Source organism: Penicillium canariense (genome assembly GCF_028826845.1).
Source record: "Penicillium canariense strain IBT 26290 chromosome Unknown utg000001l_segment0_segment0, whole genome shotgun sequence".
Classification (NCBI taxonomy): Eukaryota; Fungi; Ascomycota; class Eurotiomycetes; order Eurotiales; family Aspergillaceae; genus Penicillium; species Penicillium canariense.
The window spans coordinates 906,521-932,612 of record NW_026622728.1 but is presented as its reverse complement, the minus strand read 5'-3'; the positions used below and the strand labels follow the sequence as shown (position 1 = coordinate 932,612).

At 53.2% G+C, this 26,092-nt stretch overlaps 10 protein-coding genes across 10 annotated transcripts; 3 read left to right on the top strand and 7 right to left on the bottom strand.

Moving 5' to 3' along the window:
* Window positions 1–1,409: 1,409 nt before the first annotated feature.
* N7482_000316 (uncharacterized protein) lies at window positions 1,410–2,684 on the bottom strand (the record flags this gene model as incomplete). Its single annotated transcript, XM_056682441.1, has 1 exon — window positions 1,410–2,684. One exon carries the CDS (start codon window positions 2,682–2,684, stop codon window positions 1,410–1,412), a length of 1,275 nt encoding a protein of 424 aa, XP_056546047.1.
* Window positions 2,685–3,566: 882 nt separating this feature from the next.
* On the bottom strand, window positions 3,567–6,178 carry N7482_000315 (zinc metalloproteinase family protein; the record flags this gene model as incomplete). The annotated part of the gene is made up of 5 exons (XM_056682440.1): window positions 3,567–3,663; window positions 3,737–3,863; window positions 3,916–5,656; window positions 5,727–5,822; window positions 5,888–6,178. The coding sequence occupies 5 exons, from the start codon at window positions 6,176–6,178 to the stop codon at window positions 3,567–3,569; spliced, it is 2,352 nt and encodes a 783-aa protein (XP_056546046.1).
* Window positions 6,179–8,581: 2,403 nt separating this feature from the next.
* On the top strand, window positions 8,582–9,812 carry N7482_000314 (uncharacterized protein; the record flags this gene model as incomplete). Its single annotated transcript, XM_056682439.1, has 2 exons — window positions 8,582–8,644; window positions 8,850–9,812. The coding sequence occupies 2 exons, from the start codon at window positions 8,582–8,584 to the stop codon at window positions 9,810–9,812; spliced, it is 1,026 nt and encodes a 341-aa protein (XP_056546045.1).
* A 676-nt stretch (window positions 9,813–10,488) lies between these two features.
* On the bottom strand, window positions 10,489–11,622 carry N7482_000313 (uncharacterized protein; the record flags this gene model as incomplete). The annotated part of the gene is made up of 1 exon (XM_056682438.1): window positions 10,489–11,622. One exon carries the CDS (start codon window positions 11,620–11,622, stop codon window positions 10,489–10,491), a length of 1,134 nt encoding a protein of 377 aa, XP_056546044.1.
* Window positions 11,623–11,828: 206 nt separating this feature from the next.
* N7482_000312 (putative DNA ligase I) lies at window positions 11,829–13,019 on the bottom strand (the record flags this gene model as incomplete). Its single annotated transcript, XM_056682437.1, has 1 exon — window positions 11,829–13,019. One exon carries the CDS (start codon window positions 13,017–13,019, stop codon window positions 11,829–11,831), a length of 1,191 nt encoding a protein of 396 aa, XP_056546043.1.
* Window positions 13,020–13,173: 154 nt separating this feature from the next.
* On the top strand, window positions 13,174–15,870 carry N7482_000311 (RINT-1 family protein; the record flags this gene model as incomplete). Its single annotated transcript, XM_056682436.1, has 5 exons — window positions 13,174–13,320; window positions 13,395–13,642; window positions 13,702–14,007; window positions 14,060–14,204; window positions 14,257–15,870. 5 exons carry the CDS (start codon window positions 13,174–13,176, stop codon window positions 15,868–15,870), a joined length of 2,460 nt encoding a protein of 819 aa, XP_056546042.1.
* A 314-nt stretch (window positions 15,871–16,184) lies between these two features.
* N7482_000310 (pyridoxal phosphate-dependent decarboxylase family protein) lies at window positions 16,185–17,949 on the bottom strand (the record flags this gene model as incomplete). Its single annotated transcript, XM_056682435.1, has 2 exons — window positions 16,185–17,819; window positions 17,908–17,949. 2 exons carry the CDS (start codon window positions 17,947–17,949, stop codon window positions 16,185–16,187), a joined length of 1,677 nt encoding a protein of 558 aa, XP_056546041.1.
* A 661-nt stretch (window positions 17,950–18,610) lies between these two features.
* nop9 (RNA-binding RNA processing protein NOP9) lies at window positions 18,611–20,749 on the bottom strand (the record flags this gene model as incomplete). Its single annotated transcript, XM_056682434.1, has 1 exon — window positions 18,611–20,749. The coding sequence occupies one exon, from the start codon at window positions 20,747–20,749 to the stop codon at window positions 18,611–18,613; it is 2,139 nt and encodes a 712-aa protein (XP_056546040.1).
* A 714-nt stretch (window positions 20,750–21,463) lies between these two features.
* On the bottom strand, window positions 21,464–23,194 carry N7482_000308 (RCC1 domain-containing protein; the record flags this gene model as incomplete). Its single annotated transcript, XM_056682433.1, has 1 exon — window positions 21,464–23,194. The coding sequence occupies one exon, from the start codon at window positions 23,192–23,194 to the stop codon at window positions 21,464–21,466; it is 1,731 nt and encodes a 576-aa protein (XP_056546039.1).
* A 220-nt stretch (window positions 23,195–23,414) lies between these two features.
* N7482_000307 (Golgi transport complex subunit COG3) lies at window positions 23,415–25,971 on the top strand (the record flags this gene model as incomplete). The annotated part of the gene is made up of 4 exons (XM_056682432.1): window positions 23,415–23,638; window positions 23,705–24,044; window positions 24,102–25,124; window positions 25,180–25,971. The coding sequence occupies 4 exons, from the start codon at window positions 23,415–23,417 to the stop codon at window positions 25,969–25,971; spliced, it is 2,379 nt and encodes a 792-aa protein (XP_056546038.1).
* Window positions 25,972–26,092: the final 121 nt, after the last annotated feature.

The following is a 26,092-nucleotide window of genomic DNA, read 5'->3' as shown; positions in this document are numbered from 1 at the left end:
ATATGGACTTTTCTGATGTTTGTCGACACCTTTTGAAAAGCACATTGGGGTACATCGCGCCCGACGGTATGTCAGTGCGACGCTGGTTGGCCGATCGCTCCCTGACAGGTACAGCGGAGGCTTGAGTATGGCGCGTCCTAGCCACGGTGGGCGTTTGCTAGTCCGGCGGACGAAGGTTGAGTGTCGGGGGTCCGGGTCAAGCAGCCAGCAAAGCATGCTGCGAACTCGTGCGACATGGCACCATGATGCCGATCGCAGCCATCGCAGCCATCGCGGTCTCAGACCTCCGTCTATCGTCGGAGTATTCACCATATTCACCACGACAGCGAGGCCCAGCAGATATGCATCCAGTCGTAGCCCGCGCGGGCGTGCAGATCCCATACGGCATCAACGCCAAACGGCGGCGGGCGAGGGACAAAGCTGATACATGGCCACGCAGCAGCAAAGCGGCTGCTTTTTCCACCTCGTTTGAAAGACAGTGGCGAGGATCATCTAGCTGTACCGAGTCGCTTGAGCATCCTGGGCGCGGGCGGTATCGAGCATGTGGGACCAGGCTTCAACTTGTAGCCAGTCATACTATCGAGAGGTTTTGCCACGTCGGACTGAGGCACCCGGCTTTCCGTGGGGAGCTCGTCCGCCACACGCCACATCCGCCACAGACGGCAGGCGCTGAGGTACTTTGGTGCTTGGATGCTTTTAGTCTCTGACGTACCCTCCTTCCTGGGAAGGAAAAGTAAACGTCAGCCACAGGAATGCTATGGGTCCGCTCGTCCTCCAGGTCCACCGAGCCATTCGGAAGAAAGTTCTCCGTACTGAGAGGCTTCAAGCCAAGTACTTTACTTTCTCCGCGGACAGAGGAGCTGGCGGGGACCGGCAGCGCGGGCGGAGTCCCCAATCAGGGCTTGTGGAAGAGGCGACGGAAGAAGGTGTGGCGAACTCTGATGGGACACCTGCATCTCCGAATGAACACCGGCAGAAGTAAGCTGGATGCCAAATGGAGCATGACAGATGGCTGTGGCGAGCATTCAATGACTTCACGGTTCCCAAATGAGAACCACAGTGAGCAACTGCGATTACTGACTGGCTGATACCGTCCTATCCAGAACCTTCACTGGGATGACCTCGGGAGGTCCACACTGTCACGGTGCACGTACAGGGATGGGGCTACATTGTGAAACTCCCTGCTCTGTCGATCTGTATCTGGACCCCACAATCTGTTCCAATCGATTGGCTCTCAGTGCTTGGGCTGAGAATCCGGTCAATCACCTTTGCCCCGACCTCCCTGGCGTGCAGCCTCGATGTACACTTATGTACGGAGGTGCATTTCAAAAGTTCGGCGTCGCGCACCGACCACCACCTACTACACTAGGCGATTTTTAGCTAGATTATATTGTATTGTATTGTATTGCCTATAGCCTACCCTCTTTATATTCGTTACCACCATCTAATTCGATGATCTTTTTGATATGCGTAGGGATACGCTCAATCCAACGCTGGATCTTCTCCTGCGGCATCTCTCGCCATGCAGCTTGCCAAGCAATATAGGCCTCCTGCCTACTCTTTGGTGCGCCTTTCTTGGTTGTAACACGTTTCAACCAAGGCCAGGCAGGCTCAATTGGATTTAGATCAGGCGAATTGCCACACCAAATTAGCCGATTAACCTTAGCTGCATCAAAAACACGTTGTTGGATATAGTGGCTATGTGCCGGTGCTTTATCCTCTTGAACAAGCGTATTCGGCCGTTGAATAGCGCATTCCTTTGCAAAAGGTAATAGCTTTGGTATCAAAATCAGTTTTTGATATCGATACCAATCAATTCCACCCTTACGACCACGACCAAGCTTGCCAGTTTTCTGGTTAAATTTCCATATAGGCCTTTTACCAGCAGGTTGTCGTCGAAGATTCACACGACGCATCTGCGTTTCAAGCTCCCAATCAGCTTTTAAAATAGGCTCAATCTCGCAATTTAATTGCTCAATCTCTTGCTCAGATTCACGTTTCTCTTGCGCAGTTTCAGGTTTCCAACAATGATAAGGGCCTTTTTTATCATAGGTAAAGCAGCCCCAAAACATGAATTCACAAGCGCCTTTCCAACGCTCACGAATACAAGATCGAACAAAAGCTTCATCCTTAGAACGCCAAACTCGATAGCTACCACGTCGATGTAGTAGAATAACCGAAGTTTCATCGGACCAAATCACATTCTTCCAATCATCAAGTGTCCAAGCTTGGTGTTCAAGACACCAAGCAAGCCGATCAGCTTTCATCTTCTTCGTCAACCCAGGCTTCCGAGTTGGCTTCGTCTTGCGTAGGCCGGCGTTCTTGAGGATACGCCAAATAGTAGCAGCAGAGATAATGATTCCTTCCTTGCTAAGCTCACCAGCAAGATCAGCACAAGATTTCTCTCGGCCATAACGATCCAGACGCACCTTAGATAGGATAGTCGTCGTTGTTGGTTGGTCTTGCTTAGTTGGCCGGCCAGTACGTTGGGCGTCTTGTACAAAAGCATCTTGAATATTATTATGATTAACCTCAAAGCCTCGCTCGATTGCGCGTGCGTAGATCTTGTTGACAGCTGAGATAGATAGATTGGTAATCGTAGCAATCTCATGCGAAGATTTGCTAGTGTAAGCCTTTAAAGCAACCACGGTTGCTCTTGTGGCGATATCTGGCTGTTTTGGCATATTTTGAATAGCTCGTAGGTTGGTAGGTAGGTAGGCAGGTAGGTAGGTAGGTAGGTAGGTAGGTAGGTAGGTAGGTAGGTCGGTCGGTCGGTCGGTCGGTCGGTTGGTGGTAGGTAGGTGGCTATGGGAAGATAGAAAATAATATTATTAGGGGTAGTTCGACGTTACTGTGTGTATTCGTCTGTTCGATATGACTAGTGGTAAATATGGTGGTCGGTGCGCGACGCCGAACTTTTGAAATGCACCTCCGTAGAGTCTCCTTAATGAGCAACACAAATACCAAGCGGATACCTTTTGCGGTGCGGGACAGAACGATTCGTCATTGGTGTGGCTGCCAGGTGATATGTGGGATGACCTCAGTTCGAAACTGGCTGTTCAGGTCCAATTGGGATGTGATGTCAGGGTGCAGGAAGCGGCTACGCGATCGTCTACCGTTTACTGTGTTTGGCAACCGGGATTACTTTGGTGAGAACGGAGCTGGACACTCGTTCCACGTGATATTACCCATGTATAAACTGTCTGCACGATATGAATGCCCCTTGTACAAGATGTCCCAATACGGTGTTGTTCGTGCTCAAATCAACCACCGTATGCGATCGACCCGCCAAAAAGAGAAAAGAAATAGTACAATGAGTAAATGCCATCGCAACAATACCGCCCGCACAACGCCTGTCAGTGACAACAGAAGAGGAAGTATATGCACAGAGGCAGCCCTCAGCCGGACAGAACCGTGTGGAGGCGTGTTCGCTGACCTCGGGCCAGCCCGGTCTCCCAGAACGATGATCCGATCGCGGGAAGAACAAAACAAACCAAATAACTGGAAAGGAAGCGAAGACGGGACCGTCAAAAAGGTAGCGTACGATACCAATAAACAGATCAAGGTCAATGTTGGATGATAAGAGAGAGACCATCGATCCAAGAGGCACTGGAGCCTGCGACTCCGGCAATCTTATATCCGAGCGGCGGGATCAAGGTGTGGCTGTCAAGATTGAGATGATTAGCATCCGATGTCTCGACCCGCCGGGGGTCCTCGACCCATTCCATTCTCTTACCCTGATCCGCCAGCGGCGTTTCCATAGAAGCCGGACTTCCTCCCCAGGCTGGTAAGAATCTCGATTCCATCAATCCAGAGCCCAGCTCGGACATAGAACCCAAGCAGAATCTCCCCACGGCGGGTGTCTGAAGTGGGTTAGCAGGTGTTTCCCCCAGGAATGTCATGGAATTTGCTTACCGAGAACGAACTCGTCACCACCAGGTTTACCGCCCCGCTTGCCAAACAGTTGGCTGGTCGAGTCTTCGTAGCAGAATTCAATCCCATCCACTGCAGATCCGTGGTATACCTTCACAGACGTCAAGAGTTTGGTCTTAATAAATGCACATTCAAGAAGTAATTGCTCGGGCTCGCTGCCTTCCATCGTGGAGCAGCCCAGCGTACCACTTTTATAGCCGGACTGGCCTTTCGGAAGCTTGACCAAAGAATCCTTGGACTTCAAAGCGCCCACGTCCTCAACGGTGTAGCTTCCCAGAGCACCCGAGAAGACCACCATCCGGATCTTCTTCTTCTTCTCCTTTTCACTGCCAAACACTTGTTGCCGCAGCTCGTTCTCGGTGATGGTGACTTGTTTTGGAAGACCGTTGCTGCTTGACTCGCTGTTCACATATTCGATGAAATGACGACAAACGCTGTCACCCTCCGCATATAGCTCCACAAATGCAATGCCTGAGGAGGCCGTAAACAAAATCTTTCCGTGTTCCACCGGCCACACTTGAACACTGTCATCGTTGATCGCGGAGCTGTCGCTAGGAAGGCGGAAGCAAGGATGAAAGCGGAAACGGAGCGCATCCAAGCGATGCCATCCACACTCATCATTCGGTAAGCATACCTTCAGCCCCGGTGCCTTGGTGCGAGTACAGAAAGGCTCCTTGATCAAGAAGGTCCGATTTAAACGCACATAGTCCCGGAGCATAACACCGGATTCCTGGTGTGGGCACCCGAAAAGATGTCCGACCTCATGCAGGTGCGCCCCAATCCCCAGATTCGCGGATTCCCAGTTGGACCCGGCGTCACCACAGTCGTTCGCCACATAATTAGTATCCGTTCGAGTGCAGTCCGAAAATGCATCCACCACCTCTTCGAGACATGAAGGATAACTTTGGAGGCAGTGGGATCCGAAAATGGCCATCTTGATATCGTCGTCATCTGAGCCCAGGGCGGCATGGCCCGTAATAGTCTGTGCCTGCGTATCCCAATGAGAGTCGAGCAGGAGAACAGAGACATATTGTTTTTGGCCAGGCTGTGGGCTGAAATGCTTTCGCACAGCGTCCTTGGCGATGGCAAACAGCTCATCCTTTTTCTGGGCGGCGTCACACTGTTGCGCGATGTTGAGATCCCGTAGTTCGGCTACTGTTTTCTCGGTGCGAATCACGTGGATCTTCGCTTCATTGCGCATCTGTCCCATCGTTGAATCGCGTCGACTGAGACTGCCCGACTGCCACTCCTCCTCGAAACGAAAGCAACGCCGCCCAAAATTGTTGCGGAACATTTGCTCCCCTGTGAATGCTTGCCATAAATAGGCCGCTGTTCGGTACTTTCGAATTGCCGTCTCCAGGCCATTCCCTTCGCGCTCCGCTCTCTCAGGAACCGCGTCGTAGGTTCCGTCCGAATCCTTACCGAGTAGAACGACCAGATGCAACGGCGGGGAGTTGACCAGCGGGAGGTAGTTGATGCAAATCCAGGCCGAGTGGATGACCGGCTGAGTGCTCCCCGAGGATAGCTTCGGTGACACGAAGTCGAAACGCAGGCGATTGGGACCAGGAACGAGGTGCACTAAGGTTTTGAAGTGCGAGGCCGTGACGGGCCAGCCGATCGACGGGAAATTATCTTGATGGTGATAGACCGTGATCGTTCCATCCAGCGAGTGATGTCGCGGATCTCCAATCTGGCCGTATATAAGCAGGACTTTTTGATGGACCTAAAAGCCATTGTGTGAGCTATTTCCTCCGTATACTACGTGGTCGTTGGTGTCTGCGAGAGCTACTGACCCACGAGTTGTCAGCGATCGACACCAGTCTTGGCACGTAAGGCGAGCTTGGTGTCGGCGAGCGGTATAACCCATTGATCGATGAGGAAGAGCTGCCCTGCACATGGAAATCTCACATCAGCTCCGAAATGGCGCGACATAACACCAGAGACAAATACATACCACGACGCTGTTCCGCTGCGGATGGGTCACGAAAGGTCCTGGCCGTTGTGGGGCGGGCGGGAGAGGTGTGCTCGGGGTGCTGCCGTCATTGGATTCGACTAACGAGGGAAGATTGGGTGAGGAGAGCGTGGGCTTGATCGAGGAGGGCGGGGTGATGGAGGTGTGGGAGGAGGTGTCGATCGTAGAGGTGGATTTGCCCGAGACGACTTCCACCTTATGCGAGGCGCTCTTGGAGTCGGCCGCATGGAAGCTCGCTTTCGAGCGGCGGCGCAGCTGCTTGAGAAACGACATGACGAGGCCAGTACGGAGGAGGTGTGGTACCAGCAGAGATGAGTAGGCCAGGAACTTCTCGCCAGGAGAAGTCGAACCAGGCCCCTTCAGCCCTGGCGGTGGGCAACTGCCGTAATTGGGGGAGTGGGAGTTGGGGCGTCAGGAACAGGAGAGCACGACCGTTTGCGGGTGACGACGCTGGAGCCGCCCCGCAAGAACCCGGAGATGGCAGGTTGCGCGGGAAAAGGAGGCAGGGGCGAGAGGAGGGAAAGGGAGCACGTCCAGATTCAATGTCCAAAAAACTCAGAACCCTGCCAATGGCTCCAAAGAGAGAAGAGAAGAAAGAAAAAACAAGGAAAACAAAGGCTCCTAGTTAGTTCGGGGGCCATCTGCTGAGACGAGTACACGGTGTAATCAACCAACAACCACCAACCTCCCACGAGGCAGCCCAAGCCAGCTAGCTAGCTAGCTATACTTAGCACGCAAACTCAACAGGCCCTCGGGCTCCAATTGCAGGCCCATTACGTACCCCCGCCCTCACGGCCATGATGTCTGTCGCTAGGAGTCGCAATGTCTCACCGGTGGATATTGAATGATCGCCCTACTGCTCCTAGCTCTGACGCTAGATCTGGGCTAACCATCGCATACCAAGGCATGTTGGAGGCCCGTGGATGGGGCTACCCCTGCTGTTTCTGGCTTATTTGCGGGCTCACAAAATGCTCGTAGCTGATTCAACGATTCCACGATGCCACGTCTGAGGTGTATCTCATCCTCCACCTCCACGGCCTGTTGCAGAAGCCAACTGGCTCCCGTGCCGTTGTCGCGGTCGTGATAAGTCGTGATCCTCTGACTGGACCCCCCCTCGGCTGGCTGGCGGCTGGGTCGACGCTGATAACGCAAACTTGCTTCGGCTTCCAGTTATGCTGCATGTTCGGATCTTCAATATTGTTGGAGCTTCTCAGCCCCGGCGCCCAGAGTCCCCACTCTCTTAGCCTGCAGGTCACTTCAGTCCTTCAGTACGGGCGACACCGGCCATCGTCCAACACAACCGGACTCGGTAGGTTGCCATCTCTGACGAATGCCCAGCTGCCAATTCCATTCCCAAGCCGGGGGCCTTCCTTGGTCGGACGGCCCTCTCCCAATATTGACGCCGGCCCTAAGCCCGCATTAGTCTGCCGCAAGACACGCGATCTGTGCATTATCTACTGGACTGGGGCAATTGTTGCCGCTGATACATACATGGCACGGCACCTCCACGTCTGGTTCGCATTGGGGTCTCGAGATCCCTGGAACTAATCAACTATACGGAGTACTCCGTCCTCTAACCAGCTCCTTTTCATCCCCGACCCGTGGTCCACCGGGCTGGAAATGCCATCCCCACGATCGGGAGTCGCGATAGTGTTTTTGCTGGCTCGAGCTATTGACAAGCCACCGGAGCTTGCTTTTTCCCCAATTGACCCCCATCTCTTCTGCTGTTGCTCGGTCACATCCCTCCCAAGAAAACAACCAAGAATACAGAATACAGAATACAGAATAACAGAAAAAATTAAGTCTGGCATCCAGATTGGGGGCAGAGTCTGGAGACTCCAACACCCTTCCGGCGACTTCAACCGCACGGCGTAGACGCCCAGCATACCGCACCGATCACAGAGCGCTTGGAGGAGAATGTCTCCTTTCTCCTCCAGGCGATGACATCAGGCAGGGTGCCGCATGCTACTGGGGTCGCCAATCCCGGCATGGCAGTGGATCGGAATCTTGGTTGGCATTCCGGATCGTTTCTAGGGGGAGCCAGGCCCACACTGAGGTTGGCCAGGAATTTGCCATGCAAATTTCAGGTCCTTTCCACAGGCCCAGAGGACCAAACCCAGAGCCTGGAGCTTGGAGCTTGCGGAAGTGGGGGCACTAAAGAACGAGGCTGGCGAGCCCACTAGGCCGCTGGATAGATCGAATTTTTCGGCGTGTCAGGGTCTCAGGCAACATGACAGGCGAGAAGAATTCTCCGGCAAACTCTTTGACAATGGCGAGTAAGCAGTGTATACACCGTTGGTCGTAGTCGTAGGAGATGGCGGGGAAGAAGCAGGATCAGCCAGCCCGGAAGGAATCGCGGGAAAACGCGTGCAAACCTGCAAACCTGCGCGGCACGCGTTTTCTCGTCACCCTCAGCTGTACACAACCCGGCCCAACTTTGACCACACGAGCATTTACTCCCTCCCCCAGAGAATAAGATCGCAATTTAAATTGGCTATTCCACCTGCTCTCATTTGCCCAAAAGTCGATCCCGGGCTAAGCGGATCCATTTTCGATCGCCAATTGGCTCTCTCCCTTCCCAGCCGCCCTTGCCTCGACTCTAGTGACTTCAGCCCGACCCTGCAAAGACCATCCTTTCTCTGCTTCGAGGGGCTTTCTTTCTGCTCACTGCCCACCATGACCCTGTCGTCGCAGCCTAGCTCGGCGGAGAAGGCTATCCGCAAGATTGACATCGCTCAGGTATGAAATTCTCGTTCTTATGCACTCACCAAAAAAAAAAAAAAATGGAAAAGAACACGAATTCAGCTGGTGGGCCCTCAGAGGTGCAGGTTGCATCCAGGCTGTCTGCGCCCTAGGAAACAACTCCCAAGGGACAGCTCGACTAGAAAAACTGGAGAGAAAAACGGAGGAACCAACCTAGCTGACTCAAACTGCCCCTTCGCAGGTTTCTCTGAGTCTACAGGACCGACTCGGCCTCGCCAAACTCAAGTACCAACATGGCCGGCTTCATGGTTTGATGCCGACTCAGGACAGCAGCGACAAGCCCTCCGACTCCTCGTCCAACTTCTCTCGCAGCCGCTGCGAGACCCCGATGACCTCCCCTCCCCTCCGAGCCGCAACTTATTCCAAGGAGCTGCCTCGGTCGGCCCGCAACAAGCATGCTGTCACCTTCAATTCTCGGATCATGCAGCCCATGCTGTCGGCCAGCCGCAAGCGTGTCCGGGCCGATTCTGATGCTGAACGTCCGGCCAAGGCGGCTCGAGTGTCATGGAAGAGTTCCTACCAACTCCCGGCGTCCTCTCCAGGCCTCAATCGGCATCTGACAAGCCGGCGAACTCATGTCTCCATGTCCGAAGCCACGATCCCCGAGCTGTCCTCCCCTGCATATCACGGTCCCTCTGATGAGGAGAACGACCCCGATCTCCCTCTACATAGCTTCCAGCATGTGAGCTCCATGGTGGGCTCTTCGCCCCCTCGGACCCCACCTCCCAAGCATGCCCGCTTGTCCCGGGGTGACCGTCCCTCGCAGCACGAGGATGGAGCCGATCTGCTTTTATACCTGGCCAATTCGCCCACTCCAGCCCGCATGGCCGGCGGCTCGCAGCAGGTGTTCCCACCTTCCACACCACCCAGCCAGCATACAGTCCTGCCGACCCTCACTCCCAACCTGGGGACTCCAGGCCAGCAGTTCAACTTTGCTGATTTCGTCAACGTGACTCCCAGTCCGGCTCAGCCTGCATGGGGAGGCCGTACTCCGGGCAATCCGGCTCGTACGCCTCTTTCCACTAAGGATGCCCGCAAGCGACTGAACTTTGACGCGCTAGTTCCGCCCAGTACGTCGAGTCCCCGCTTTCGTGGAAATGAGAGCGGACTGGCTCTGCAGCTTGGTGGCGAGCTACGGCCTTAAAACTGGACCGCTCCTTATCTACTCCAATTCTTTGTCTATACCTGCCCCGCTATCCTTTTTGCTGATTTCCTTTTATGACGGCTTAACGATTCTTCTATGTTGCACGTTCCACATTTGCGGTGTTCTGTCTCCTTTGTAAACCCCCTTGCTGTCTGGACCGAGGACCTTCTGCATCTTCATCCCGAGGTATCCCATTACTTTCACAGCACCTTTCCATCTCTGCATTCATGGCGTTCGACTATTTCCCATGCCCTTGCAGGGCCCGAGTCCTGCATTTCTCTTGTTATCACGAATCACGTTTCGTTTTTTCTATTGCCCCCCGTGAATGTTTCTTCTGTCATATGGCATGTTCTGCCATTCATTGCATGTGTTCTTGTCTGTGCATCCAACGTGCCTTGTGACGATATTTTGCACCTCACCACCGATTGCCGCTGGTGACCAGGCTTCCTAATCCAGTTGTGTATTTAGTCCAATTCTGAAGACTGATGACGAGTCTGCTCGAGTTTTGGCACAAAAACGCAACATGTATCTAGCGTCTTGATAAATCAAGTCCATGTCAGGTTTATTGTCAGTGTTGACTGCGTGTATATCCATTCCTCTATCCTGTCAAGGGACCCATGTAGAACCCATTCCTGCAAACAAGGTAAGATCTCTTGATGCGGAGGTCTTGTGAGGTTCACTCCTCTTGCCACCCCAATCGCTCCACTCCACTCTCACCCTCACCCTCACCCTGAACTTGAGCCTTGTCCCCCTGCTTCCTCCACAACAGCGCCAAATAGTCCGACGTAGTCGCCTCATCAATCGACTTATCCTCTCGAACCTTCAAAAACCGCGGAAACCGCAGACTCAACCCCCGCTCCTCACTCACCAACCCAATCGCCGCCGTATACGTCGGGCTGAGCGTGATATCCGCAAACGCCATCTCCCACACCTCCTGCGGCTCAAACCACACGTCCGGCTCGCCGTAGTACTCCACGTAGCTGGGCCGCGATATCACGTTCGGATAGCCCGGAGCATACTTGTCTTTGTTGGACTGGTAGAATTTGTCTGTGAAGCCGGACATGCATTTCGTGACGGCTTCGAGGGATCCTGTTTCTGGGTTGCGGACGGCGAGAAGGATGGGGGACCACCATTTGGCTTTGCGGCCGTTGCCGTGCCAGCCTGCGACGGGGATGAGGTCGAGGGTTTCGGAGGAGGTGCTGTAATCCTTTTTCACTTTGAGCCAGGATTCTAGGCGCTTGTCTGGTTCGTAAGTGGAGAGGAGGGCTTTGCGACGACCGCTCTTCTCTTTGAGGATTTTGGTGCCATTGTTTGCTTCTGGTGGCTCGAGTTGATTGTTCTTGTCTGTGCGGTCTGTTTGATCGGTGGCTTGGACAGTGTCGTTGGTCCTTGTCACATTGTCGAGGACTTTGACCATAATGCCTTCGCATTTGGCATCAGTTGCGCCTTTGAAGAACTCAAGTACCGTCTCAGAATCGGCGGACGTCGCATCCAGATGTTTGACCCAGGTGAACCTGGTCGGGATATCGACGAAGAGACTCCGGAGCAGCTCGCGACGTTCCCGGAATGACCGATCCAGCAATGGTTCTCCGTTGAGATACATCAAGTCAAATGCAAAAAGACAGACATTGACTTTGATAGCCCCGATCTCAACGTTCTTCTTTGCGCGGTTGGTGAGTGTTTGGAAAGATTTCAGATCGCCGGTCTCGCTGTCCACGGCCACGACTTCACCCTCGAGAATGAAGCTGGAAACGCTTTCACCACGGATTTGAGGCACCAAAGACACGAGGTCGGGGTATTTATCCGTCATGAGCTCCAGGTGTCGAGAAAATATCGATACCTTGCCCGATATATCGCAATGTACTTGGGCGCGTTGTCCGTCATACTTATATTCACAGCTGAAGTTTCTTCCTTGAAGCTTCGTCAACATATCTGACAGGTCGCGTGTGATGCTTCCTAGCATAGGTCGCAATGGAATATGCAGCACCAAGCCACAACGAACGAGAAGCTCATCCGTCACGCCAATCTCCAAAAGACATGGCACAAGATCGTTGTAGTTTGGGTGCCTTGCATAAGATGCTTTGACCAGTTCTTCCGCATTGGTGTAGATTTCGGCGAGCTCGTCTTTTTTAAGCGTGCAATCTCATGTTGCGACCGGATCGTGAACTCGGCGCCATCGGGCTTGGAGTGAAGGAATGCGCGAGCAAGAGCAATGAGCATGGTAGTTTTGACGGCGCCGATTCGCAGGTTCTGGACTAGAGTCCTCACAATATATCGGCTCTCCTCCGCACCTCGAGTATCCTGCAGGAGTTTCTCGACTATTCTTTGTTTTGTCTCTTGGCTACCAGATCCTTTGCTAGTAGCGATCTTCAGTAGTGACCGGTACACGCCCTTGATCTTGAGTGGCTTCGGCTTGGCCAAGGTAAAGGCCTGTCGTTTCTTTGCCTCAAACGCGACATCGCCCGCATCGCCATGTTTATTGTAGAGAGACTTGAGGCCTTGATTATCAAGGCCGTATATTTTCTTTAGGGCCTTGGAGATGGAAGAGCCTCCTAGTCCAAGCTCTATCTCCTCGTAAGGCGGCGAGATGGAGTTGGTTGCTAACCACACCGCAGGAAGCAAGCTGGACGGGTCCCCTTCGATCAAAACGCGGAGGAAATTGACCAACGTATCAACAATTTTGATCCTGCTTGTGGTCGCATTGGCAAGCACGAATGCCCTTGTGAGAAGCGCGTAGGAAGCATCGCCGCCCTCAATGGCCCAATGCGACCGTAACTCAGCGGCATATTTGCCGGCGTCAAAGGTCTGCGGGCTCTGATCAAAGGGCACTGCAAGTGACACAGTATCCTCTGTACCAGCAGAGGATTGTAAAGACAGCGTATTCTTCTTAGGTGTCGTTGGAGTCGCCGGAATCGCATCAAACGGTATTGTAGGCGCCGATGGAGCCGGACTTACTCCAGGCTTTGCTGCGACAGCGTGGTTATTGTCTGTATTCGCAGGTTGTGCGATTTCTTCTTTATCCCATTCTGCCTGAAGCTTTCGTGCCAAAGCTTCATCCGCTAAGGTCCCTTCAGTCACCTCCGGCTCCGGCTCAGCCTGCTGTGCCTTCTTGGTAGCTTGCCCCTTGAAGAACGATTCAATACTTCGCATCTGCTGCGGCGAGGATTCAGCGTCATTTCGTTTGCGCTTTTTAGCTGGGCTTGACATGTTTTCATTGCGTGGATCTTCCAGGGAAGCAACGCAATTGCCACTGGAGCTGGGGTTGCGGATGCCAGAGGTATCCGTACGTCAGTCCGCAAAGGCGGGGAGCTTAACAATCGCGACACCGTTGCGCTTCTGCCAATTATTTTCCTCCACAACCATGGCGCCTCCCACGTCCCTGTCGTCGCACGAGCGGACAAGGGTAGAGGACTATCTGAATGACAAGATCCAGGTTTCTGCTGATCTTGAAAGCCTGGATTCATTGCTCTCCAGCCTCCGCGCGCAACAGGAGCTTCAACGGAAGCAGGTACACTCCCTCCCTCTTCGTTCCCCGACGCCGAATCTCCACTGGCACATGCGACTAACACAGCGGGCAATTAGCTATCGGAAGCGCAAGAAGCACTCTCAAATGCGACCAAGGCCTCTAACGACCATGCGGAGGCCACGCGAATGCGTGCCGAGGCATTTGCGGCAGAGCAGGCGGACATCGATCGGCGGCTGAAGGCCATCACACCATCGCAGACTACCGATGAAGCGGTACGGCGGCTCGAGAATGGGATGGAAAGACTGCAGCTACTGGAGCTTTCCAAGGGGTATGTGGAGCTGCTGAAGGAGGCCGAGGAGTTAAGGTAAGAGTCGCCGATGGGTGGACAACAATAACGGATAGAGGCTGAAGACTGCGATACAGCAAGGAAGCTCTCGCCAGCATATCCTCGGATCCTCGTGCCTCTTTGAAACCCTATGCTCGACTGCGAAGTATCGTGCTGTCTCTGAAAGAAGCTCAGCCTGCTGCCGAGGGAGCTGCCCCTCATCTTATCGACTATACGGAGAAGTTGGCGTCCGCTCTGCGACTGCAACTCAAGACTTTCTTCAGCAATCGACTCCAAAAGACACTCGAGAGTTTGAAATGGCCGACGCACGAGCTGAACATCACCGATAAACTGCTGGGTCAATGGAGGCAGGATGTTGAGCTCTTGATCGATTTGCAGATGCCGTATGTGGATCGTTGACAAAATGATGGATCCCTTTCTAATAAATATGTCTAGGGAGCTTGAATGTCGCGATGTCCTGGATATTGCTAACAGTCTTGTGCCGCCCGCTCTGTTCCCCTTAGAAGTGATGGTGCATCCGCTAGACCTACGGTTCAAGTACCACTTTAGCGGTGACAAGCCAACAAATCGACTGGACAAGGTGAATAGTCTTACCTCGTCGAGAGTTTACATTGTCTAATTTTCTCTATTAGCCCGAATATTTCCTGGCCCACATTATGGATCTTATCAACCAGTTTGGTGGTTTCTTCACGTCATATCTGCAACCAATTCTCGATGAAAAAGCACAAGTCGCCGGCCCAAGCTTCGAATGGAACTTCTATAATGCTCTGCATGCCTTCATCACTGCATTGCTTCCCATGCTGAGACAGAAGATCGAGTCCTTTCTCCCACAAATCGCAAACCATCCTCGGTTGCTCAGCCATTTCATCCACGAGTTGATGAGCTTTGATAACGACCTCCAGGAAACATGGAACTATTTGCCAGACCCCTATGCGGAGGAAAACTGGAAAGGAATAACCTGGGAAGTCCTCACAAAGCAAGGGTGGTACGATCGTTGGCTTCAGGTGGAGAAAGAATTCGCATTGGCCCGATACCAGGATATCATCGACACCCCAGATAGCGGAGAGATCGACTACGATGGAGTTGAGATTACAGCTACCAAGCCTACCAAGGCCGCCATCCGAGTAAATGACCTGCTGGAAACTATTACCGAGCGTTATCAGCCATTGTCATCCTTCAGCCAGAAGCTGCGCTTCCTCATTGACATCCAAATTACCATCTTCGACCAGTTCCACGAGCGTCTCCACGAGGCATTGGGCGCTTATCGGACAATGACTTCCACTCTTGGCCGTACAGTCCAGGGATCTGACGGGCAAGCCAGCGTGGAGGGCGTGGCGGGTCTTGAACGGCTCTGTAGGGTTTTCGGCAGTGCCGAATACCTGGAGAAAAAGATGGAAGATTGGAGCAATGATGTTTTCTTCGTTGAGCTCTGGACCGAGCTCCAAGTACGGGTTCAGCAAAACCGTGGCGGTGGCCGAAATATGGCCGGCAGCATGTCCGTCGCGGAAGTTGCATCCCGCACATCGCCCGCTGTCGCCAACCACGGTGCCGCCAGTGCCCAGACCTCGGATGGCGCCGCCCTCTTCGATGAAACCGCTTCCGCATACCGTCGTCTCCGGCTGCAATCCGAATCAATCATCACATCCACGTTGACCTCGAATATCACCGCAGCCTTGAAACCCTACTCCCGCCTGGCCACTTGGGCGACGCTGTCTAACCCTTCAGCTGGCGCAACCGCATCTTCCATGTCGCTTTCTTCTGACTTGGCGCATGCAATGCGCACTCTGTCGACTCAGCTCAACTTCCTTGCTCGAGCTCTAGGTGTTGCACCTCTCCGACGAGTTTCGCGTCAGCTCCTTCTCTCAATCCAGACTTACATTTGGGACAACGTGTTGACGAGGAATACCTTCTCTGACGTAGGCGCCGCTCAGCTGGCTAGCGATACCGACCATCTGTGCAGTGTTGTTGATAACGCTCTGGGTGTGGCGGGCCATGTGGGCGGTTCGATGCGAATTGTGAAAAAGCTCAAAGAGGGACTGCGTCTGCTTAACTTGAGCGCATCTGCGGATCCAGATGCGGAAAATATGGACGGAGCTGGCGCTGCAATAGGATTGTGGGATGTAGAGAAGAGGCTGTTCAGGGACAATGAGAGCGCCCGCGCTGTGCTTGCTGAGCTGCAGATAGATGGTCTGACTGAAGCTGAGGCACGATCTGTCTTGGAGCGAAGGGTTGAGATTGGTAGTTGAGAAGTTTGTTCTACAGCCTTGCATTGCGGGAGGCAGCCTTCTGATGTTTGCTGGATACCAATCCTGAGTCTACCAAATGGCGAAGTAGAAAAAGCAGAGGGAATACCCTCCCCCCTCGACATGGTTAGGAACTTGGGACATAATATATATCGCATCAACCCATTTTCCGCAAGGATCGACATCTGACTTATTAGCTCCAAGTGCCTACGTGTAATAATCTAGTATATCTATCTAGAATGCAATGTAAAGTCTATGGCAGTAGCGGGACTTCCGGCTCAAATCTATGTTTCTCTAAAAAAGAATTAAAAATTACATCACGTGTGGTGGACAACTGGACCATGCCCGTGCTCACCAGGTCGTTTGTGAGGAACGACCGGCGTGATCGACTTCAAGGACTCAACAATACCAGGACCGACCTCTTCAATGGCACGCACAAGAGACTCGACGGTTTGCTTGGTAGTCAAAATATTCACCACGCAGCGGAAGAATTTGCCATTTCCAACCGCATCCTCGTCCCCGCTGGGAGGTGCGAAGTCGACCATGAAGCCCTTGCGGACAATAGCATGCGTGATCTGCTCGGTGACTTTGCTATTGTTCTTGGCCCGCTGCTTCTCATTCGACACAATGCCACGCGGATAGACCATTTCCTTGCCGGGCGCATAATAGAAGCAGACCTGCAGACAAGGAGGCGCATTCTCGCTAACAAGAGTGAAGTTCGGGTTCTGAGACATGAGGGTAGCCAGGTGGGTGGCGACATCGCATGCAGTGTCGATCTGCTGCTCGTAACCTTCGGTTCCATAGTATGTCCATCCCAAGAACAGCTTCAGGGAATCGGCGCGGCGGCCGCACTGCAGAGTCAGATCCGCTAGATCCCACACCTCAGGCGACTCAACTTCCAGTTCGGACTCGTGCGCATCTCCATTCTGAGTCGGCTCGGTATCCTCATTGTGGAAAAGATAGCCTGCAGGCAGGGTGTTGGCCCGGTGGAACTGGCGCATGTCCGAGGCCAAGAGATATGAGCATGTCACCGGCACGCCGATCATCTTGTGCGGGTTAATCGCAATACTGTTCGCCTTCTCGGAGCCTGCCAGCTTCTGTCTCTGTCGGCGGGAGAAGACGAAGGAACCACCCCAGGATCCATCAACATGGAACCACAGATTATATTTCTGGCAGATGGCTGCAATTTCCTCGAAGGGATCGAAGGATCCCAGAACCGTTGTACCGGCCGTGGCGTTCACGTAGAAGGGAGTGCGACCCTCGCTTTGCGCTTTCTGCACACGCTTCTCCAACTCAGCTGGGATCATTCGGCCCTGCTTATCGATGGGCACAGGCCAAACTGCACTGCTACCGAATCCGAGCATCTGCGCCGCCTTCTCGACGCTGTAATGGCCATGGGCGCTGGTGAAGAGCACAAATTTGTACCCGCCGTTGCCGTCCGTCTTCGTGCTCGGGTAGAGATTGTTGCGAGCGATGACAATGGACGTTGTGTTCGAGGCCGATCCTCCCTGAACCGAAATGCCTCCGGCTCGGGGCCCGTTCAACCCAAAGAGATTTGCCAGCCGCTGGCCGGTATATTTCTCGATGACGGTGAGGGCAGGTGAAACCTGATAGACATGCACGTTGGTGTTTAATACAGCGAGAATAAGCTCCGCCGCCACCCCTGGTGCATTCGTGGACGCATAAAGCTTGTCCAGGAAGCCCTGATGCCAGGTATTGACCGAGTATTTCAGGACCTTCTGCAGCACCTCGATCAAGCCATCCTGCGCTTGGCCTTTCTCTGGGATCCCGAGCTGGAGGATATCGCGCAGCTCCCCTGGCTTCTTGTAATCCACTAATGATGTTCCTTGTGTTGCGGCATGTCCATTTGCACCGTTCTTTTGGGTAAGGGCCGAGTGCTCGTCTGCGGATCGGATAAAGGGAATAAGAAGGTCTTCGACGGCTTTCAGAAGCTATATCGTCCATTGGCCATCAACTCAATGCTGAAACCATGCGAGAAAAAGCAGGGACGGGGGCATTGGCAGGTTTGGGGGGACTCACATTCTGCACCTCGTCAGCGCGACTGGACGGTGGGTTTGACATTTGGCTGAATGTAGATCGCAGTCTACGGGAATATATGTGCAATAGAGATCTCAAATAGCCAAGTCTATATGTGCAGGTATCAAGAGATATGAAAAAGATGCCCAGCAAAGGGATTGGAGACGAGGGCATCCACCGCAGCAGCGAAAAAAAAGTTCTCGCGAGCCGATGTCGCCGGAGATGGCGACACTCACCGAGCGCCTTACATCATCGGCCGGAGAGTACCCCGCGGACACGCTGGGACGCGGTCGATAAGCAGATCATTTGATGAAGCTGAAGAGATATAGATCAATAGATCTGTGAGGGATAGGTATGCGACGTTATACGAGCGGACGAGCAGCCCAACCTTCAAATTGAGGGCCCTTATTTTCTTGCAGCGCCTCTCGACTGTCAAAGGTGCCCCGCAGTGGGCAATCTTATCGCAGCCCACGGCTGTACTACTTGGATCTATATAAAGACAGTAAACGTGTGGGTTATGCCGAATGGAAGACCATAGTGGTTGAATACAGAGGATATTGTAAAGGGCAGCCAATAAAAAATGAACGGCGGCGCATGGGTCTGCATTTTTCCTGCAGTGTAACCATGCAGCCTGGCTCGATCCAGAGTGGTGGTATTAACCTCCTAAACAAGGTCATCAATTGAATTATTTACTTCGTCAATCTCGTCAAGCGTTCGCAGCCGCGGCCTCCTTGGCTGCGAATCGCTCGCGAGCCAACTCGAGCTTCGACTTCGACTTGGGCCGTTCTCCGGTGCCTTCATTGCTCGCAGGGTCTCGTTCAATACCCTTCGCCCGAGCAGTCCACTCGCCCCGCCGGCGCTTGTATAGATCCATCGACCAATTCCTCCACACGGCACGACCTAAGAAAGAGTCGCGGAGAGTCATCTCGTTCTGTGCAAGCTCCTGAGCCATCCGCTCCTTCACAAAGAAGATATCCTTGGTGGCGGACCAGAGGGCATCCACAACGTGGGATCCGCTGTTGTCCTGGGCGAGTTCGACCAAATGGCCCTGGAACCGGGTGATGAATTGTCGCCGGAATTGGGCGGTTGAAGTCGGAAGAGTCAGGGCTTGTTGCAGAACACGAGAGGAAGTGGCTTCCTTCGCGAGCTGGACAATAGTCTCGGACGATTGTGCAAGAAGACTGGAGTAAACCAGCTCACTGAGAGGCCCCGGCACAGTGAGCATCGCCTGTGCCAGTAGAGAGCCGTGCAGCTTCTCCGCGGCAGACGTCGACGAGCCACCAGTGTGGGTCTTGTGCTTGCGTTCCATCCTACCCTCGTCCACATCCCCCATTTCTTCATCCTCTTCATCCTCTACCATTTTGTCTGTTGGCTCGCCGAGTCTGAGCATCTGTCGGAGCCGGGTCGTCGGGTCCGCATCGTACGCCTCCTCGAGTGCCTGGGCGAAAGGTTTCGTGTCAACATTCCGAATAACGCAACGCTCAATTAGCACCCGAGGGACGATGAGGCGTGACCGTTCGACCAGACCTGGAACTTCGGGGATGATGAGATCCATTGCGCTCTGCAAGTCGTCCTTTCCAAGTCTCTCCAAGGTCCGCAGAACAACGTAGCCTGCAGTGCTGTTTCGGGACAGGGAACCAATGCGATCGCGAATGTTGTTTTTGTACAAGTTTTTGAACACCTTGCCGGGCATATACCGCACCATAGTCTCCACCAATCGGGAGCCCACTGGATCATATAGCAGACCGCGGATAAATGTTGCACTGTCTGTTCCCTCCTCAAATGACTCGTCGGGGACGAGTCTACGAAGAATGGACTTCGGATCCTTGGCGCTAGACTTTCCGAAGTGACAGAGCTCCAAGAAGAGCATCACCTGAAGAACGGGATTTCCGATGGGCTGCGTAGCCAGAGCGCGCAGGTACGTGTCGTCCAGCCCTGAAACCATATCGGCCATCATCTTCTTCAGTGCGGGCTCGAAAGATTCCGGAACGCTCCGCTTTTGCGTAGGGGTACTCTCCTCTTGCGCGCCGGCTGCCGGGAGACCCAATCTTTCCTTTTTGCGGCTCGCGACCACCGAATCTTTCGACGTAACATCCACAGGCTCTCCAGCGAGAACTAGTAGTAGCACTCGAATTGTATGCGACGCAAACCGTTCCGTCAAGAGATAACCCCAGTTTTCTTTCAGTTCCTCAATCACACTCATGAACATCTCGGCGAGTGACAGATCCGTCTCGTCTTCACCGTCCTCCGATTTCTTGGGCGGGGCTTTCGGTGTCTTCTGCATAACGGCCGGGGCAGCGTGGATGAAGAGTGTTTCGCAACAGTGGCTCGCGAATCGGTGCTGCACAAGGTGAAGGAAGTGACCGAGAAATTTGCCGAAGACCCGACGAATTTGCTTGACATCTGACATGGAGATCAACTTTTCCATAAGTCTCGAACAGCCCTGACTGCAAGCAATTTTTAACTCCTTGCCATTGGCCTCCTGGTATACACTCTCCACGAACAGATTCCTCTCTTCGGCGTCTTGGAATTGGTTCGCCTCGAGCATCTCGTTGGCGCGCGCAAAATATTCCTGCTCATCCGTGTCGAGCAGACCGTAGAATGGCATATCCCCATTTCCTGCATCGGCGGTCTCTTCAATATCTCCCTGATCATCTCCCATGGCGAGGGGAATGTAGTCTGCGTTCTCCTCATACGAGGCTTCGGCGTTCTGATCGGTGTCGTCGGAAGGCTTGATGCGTTTTGCGGAGGGCGCTTCAAGCGCATCATCGTACTCGTGCTTTGAGTCATCTTTTTGAGCTTTCTGCTCGGCCCGACGGCCTCTCTTCTGCTTTTCACGGGGCATGGCGATGGTGATTGGGGAGAGAAAACCGACAGGCCGCGCAGGGAAATTTTTTGGATAAGCAGTGGTCCAAGCGTCTCCGCGGCGATTGTTTGTCTGGTTTGCACCTACTCAATCGTCCACCCAGCGAACAATGCGCGAGCTGGAATTAATCTTCAATCTTTCTAGATGTTTGAGCTGCTCTCATGTAATAAGTCGGTTTTACTGGGGATCTTGAAAGTAGTAGTTAAATCCTGTTCAACAAGTAGTAACTTTCTCATGACTCCAATAGCCCATTTGTTCCAGATGATAGTAACCGCTTTGGTTCGCGCTAAAAGCGAATTGACAAAACCTTGTTCGGTGTCGACGAAACATTGGGTCGAGGCCACAAGGAGTGTTGCTGGGCTGCTGATGAGCTCCCGCGGCAACTACGCGCTAGTGTATTCAGACTGGGGCAACGAGTATTGATACCGTCCACGCTTATTTTCGAGGAAACAAGTGCGAGAAGCTGGTGTTCCCCAGCTACTGAATTAGAGTCATCACCGCTGTGCTTCCAGTAATATTTGAGGAGCACACCCATCATTTGGCGACGGATCCATGTTGGCCGCGCAATATGCAGACAGAGGCATTGATTGGGTTGACAGAAAGTCACGAGTAAACGAATTGGGATGGTCGTTAATTGCCGGTAATTAGATATAGTTAGACAGATAATGTACATTGCTTTTGCTTCGTCACATCTTAGACAGCCGAGTAAATGGCAGAAACGTGACGCCCACATTCCACCCGCTGCTCCATGTTGACAGAGCGGTTGCCCACCTTGCCCTTGTGTTGAGGCATAATTTGCAACCGCGCTTCTGGCTCATCCTTCTTCGATTCTGAGGGCGCCTTGATATAGCTTGGCCGAGGCAGATTGGTTCGCTTTCCAGTGCCCAGCTGGAAATGCTCGTTGCCTCCCCACCAAAGCACATCAAGGCCAAAGTCGCGCGACTTGTCGAGCGACTCTGTAGTTTCCGAGCTAACGCTTGTCTTGTTGTCCATTACGGCAGCGACGTGAGTTGTGCCTACAGAAATGTAGCGAAGGCGGATCGGCGACATCTGCTTTTTCTTCTCGTCGTACTCAGCCAGTCCGCTCAAGTCCTTCACCTTGGAAGGTGAATCTTGCAGATGGATCCACCGGCCAGTGCCTAGGGTGCCCCAGATACCCCGGCCGCAAGACCATGTATCGGCAGTCACGCTGTTCAAGTCACGAACATCCTTGGGTTCTTCCTCGGGGCCGAGAATTCGTTTGGCGTCCACCATAAAGAAGCTGCCGGCTCCACCTGCGGCAATATTGGTAGCTGTTGATGAATATTTACCTCGTCCATAGAGCTTGTGCAGAGGAAGGGCGAAGGGAGTGTCTTTGTAAGGCAGTTCAGGCTCATATTCAACGCCCAGTTGGCCAAAGGAATTGTCACCCCAAGCAAACACACGCCCATCCTTGGTTAACGCAAGAGCGTGATAGTCGCCAGTGCTGATTTGAGTAACTTTGGAGCCTTTGAGAGCTGTGACCTCATGGCATGCATCGACCGGGCCCTTAGCCCGTGTGGACCAGGTCAAACCAGACACGCCAAGCTGGCCAAGTGACGGATAGTGTTCGGTAGACGCGGCAGCAGTAAACACACGGCCGGAGCTGGTGAGCAGAAGGACATGCTCTTGGCCAGCTGAGACAGCGGTGACCTTTTCACCCAGTCCCAACGAGGGCTTCAGGAGGCGATAGCTTAAAGTAGACTGACCGGCCCAGAAAGGCACCCAAGAACTTTCCCGCGGCTTTGGGCCAGTGCCTTGCTCCTCCTTCGAGATAGGCAGAGAGAAAACACTCCCGTCCGAGGACAGCGCGATGACTCGGTTTTCAGACAGCGCGACAGATTTCAGGTTCTTGCCAGTCAAAGTCTTGCTTGGCTTGAAATCGGTCTCGGAGAACCCTTTGCCCCACTGAATGAGATCGCCACTTTCAGTGATCGCAGCGCCGGACTTTTCGTCGACCTTGAAATCCCGCAGGACCTGGCCGTTGAAATATTTGAAGCGCCGGGGAGTCTTGATATCTTTATCGTTCGATCCTGGATCCACCACCTTATAGGCATTCGAGCCCCATATGTAGACCGCAGGGCTCTTCAGGCTTCGTTTCTCCTGGATAAACTGGGCACGAAGGTCGTTGACATCAATGACCTGCTTTTCTCCACCTGTCTGACTCTCGATCCATGCACCCTTGAAGTCGCCATTTACGTAGGAATAACCGAAATATGCCGCAGCGCCGGCAACTGCCACACCCAGAGAGTTGACAATCCAGTTGGGTGACGTACCCGACTTCCTCGACTTATTGCTTGCTAGTCTTCGCCATGGAGTATGAAGGGCCGACCGAGCGGCAACGGGGGTGGGATGAAGGAGACGGGTAGCTTTTGCCGCAGGGCGTAGCGTTCGAGTTGCCAACATTGTCGATGATTGTCCGTGAGCTTTACAGGAAACCGGGGAAGCTTAATTTGTTGCGTCAGTACAGGGCGGGATCATGCGGCAGAATAGGCTACCGCAGTGAACACATCACGACTTGGCCTAACAATCACTCCAAAAACTCCGCTTCTCAGTAACTTTACGGCTCGTGAAAGACATGAATGGAGAGTAAACTCTCCTTATCACTCAGGGCCCTGACTGCAACATGCCATCCACAAAGCAGCAGCGCGCACGCCGCCAGACCGCACCATCTGGCCCGCCGCGGAAGCCAACCGCCCACGAAACACAGCCGAACCTCGAGACAACACAGGAACAATCAGCTGGCGTTCTGCAATGGAGCATACCCAATTGGAAAAGTGAGCTTGAGTTCTCTAAGTGGCTCAATGACGTTCAGGATGACTTGATCGAGGAGAGCTACGATCAATACCAGTATGTCCGGTCAACGCGCGGGGGATATGTTTATCCAGGCTAACCCGGGCCTTTGATATGTTCTAGGACGTGCTTGGATGAACTACAGCAATCGCGCGAGCACATTGACGAAATCTTAACGAATACCCTGACCCTCCTTGATGACCTCTCCAGCCTGTCGGAATCTTTCAAATCCGTCGAGTCGCAAACCTCCAACTTCGAGAAACAATGCGAGGGGCTTCTCTCTGCGCAGGAGCGAGATACAAAGCTTGCAAATGGCATACAGACCAATCTTCATTACTATGATTTCTTGGATCCTGCCTCAAGGCGGCTCAATGCCCCAGGAGCTGGAAATACGGTTCGCGATCCGGAGTTTTCTGGCATGCTCCGCCGCCTCGATGTCTGCTTGGATTACATGGAAACGCATGTGAGACTTGTCTGGACTATCTGATCTCGTGATAGCTTGTATTGACACCATTCCTAGCCTGAGCAAAAGGAGGCGGAAGTTTATCGCTCTCGATACCGGCTTCTCTTGACACGCGCCCTCACGCTGATCCGAGGCAACTTCGTGTCTTCACTTCGAGATATCTACCAAAGTGTCTCAAAGAAAATTTCGGATCAGTCACTGAACGATGCCGCCCTGTCGGCTCTTCTTTATGCTAAATTCAGGGTCGGGGCTCCAGAGCTGAAGCAGATTGGAGTGGAAATTCAGAAGCGAGCGGTGCCGCCGCTAAACCCAAACCAGAACAATGAGGCAGAGTACCAGAGCCTGATGAATGAGCTGCATACCAACTACTCAGCGACCCGGGCACGGCTCATCATACCCCTGGCCCGCAAAAAGCTCAATGAAATCATGCAGACACCCAGTTCATCGAAAGACCTGATGGCGTTTGCTCGGGCAAGTATCAGCTACATCCGCGGATTGTGCCTGGATGAATTCGACTTATGGGGCGAATGGTTTCATGGCCAGGGAGGACTGTATGACTTCCTTGAAACCATTTGCGAGCCTCTCTACGATCATCTCCGTCCCCGGATCATCCACGAGACCGACATTCGCAAGCTTTGTCAACTCTGCACGCTACTACAGACTCGATACTTTCTGGATCCCGAAGAAGAGCCAGAACAAGCTGATGTGAACCAGCTCGACTTTTCTATTCTGATTCAGCCTGCTCTGCAAGACGTCCAGACTCGACTAGTCTTCCGGGCCCAGGCGGTTCTTCGTGATGAAATTGAGAGATACAAGCCTCGCCCGGAGGACATTGATTATCCCATGTACAGTAAACAAGTATCGCTTACCGTGACGGATACTCAAATCTCTGGAAAGAAGGATACATCTGCGGATACTATGATCGACATGACCAAATCTACCAAAGAGGGTGACGATACTACGGCTCCTTCGGAGCATGATGGGAATTGGGACTTCGAGACACAATCTGCGCTTAAGGGATGGTATCCCACCTTGCGAAAGGCTATCTGGCTTCTCAGCCGGATATACCGTCTCGTAAATGTAAGGGTCTTGCTCAGATGTGATGTTTTATCTTCATGCTAACGGCCCACTCCAGTCCACCGTCTTCGACGATCTCGCTCATCAGATCGTCCATCAAACCACCTTATCTCTTCATAATGCCAGTAATCTCATCTCAAGCAAATCCACTGCAGCAGATGGCCAACTCTTCCTCATGAGCCATCTCCTCATCCTAAAGCAGCAGATCGTGGCATTCGATATCGAATACGTCGCCCCAGAAGTGTCATTTGACTTCTCCGGCGTAACGAGCACGTTCTGGGAGCTACGTGAGCGCGGCGGCCTCTTCAACCCGCGCAACCTGATGCGCCTGGTCGGTCACGGCCTTCTTCCGCGCGTTGTAGAAAACATGCTCGACGCTAAAGTCGAACTGGACGGCCGTCTCCGGACTGTGATTAACGACTTTATCAACGCTTACGCCTCTCGCATGACAGCTTCCCTCCCCACCAAGTTTGTCGATACCCGCAACCTGGAGCCCGGGGAACTGATCCACCCTTCCTGCCACACCATTGAGAAGGAGGTACCGGCTCTGCGCAAGATCCTGAACGAGTATATTGACGATACGCGAATGAAAGAGACCCTCGTTGGCGCTGTGCAGGATCGTACAATCCAGGTCTACGAGGACTTCTTCGATAAATACACCTCATCTGAGAAAGCCAAAGGCCACGCCCTCAGTAAAAAGGGCAAGGGCCGGGACGATGCTATCTGGAATGTGGAGACCTTTGCTGAGTGGTGCGAAGGCGTTTTCCGAGTCGGCGTCGCGGGTCTCCAATCAGAGCAGGTGGATGGCCTTGATGAGGACGACGATGATCTGTTGAGCACCAGCTCTTAGAGATCAACCCTTTCTTATCCTTATTTTGAGCCTCGCATCTTGAGCATAGATACCATGTGGAATAGCGCTGTCATGTACATGTATGAACTAGGAACATGGTGCGATTAATGCTGCTATTCTC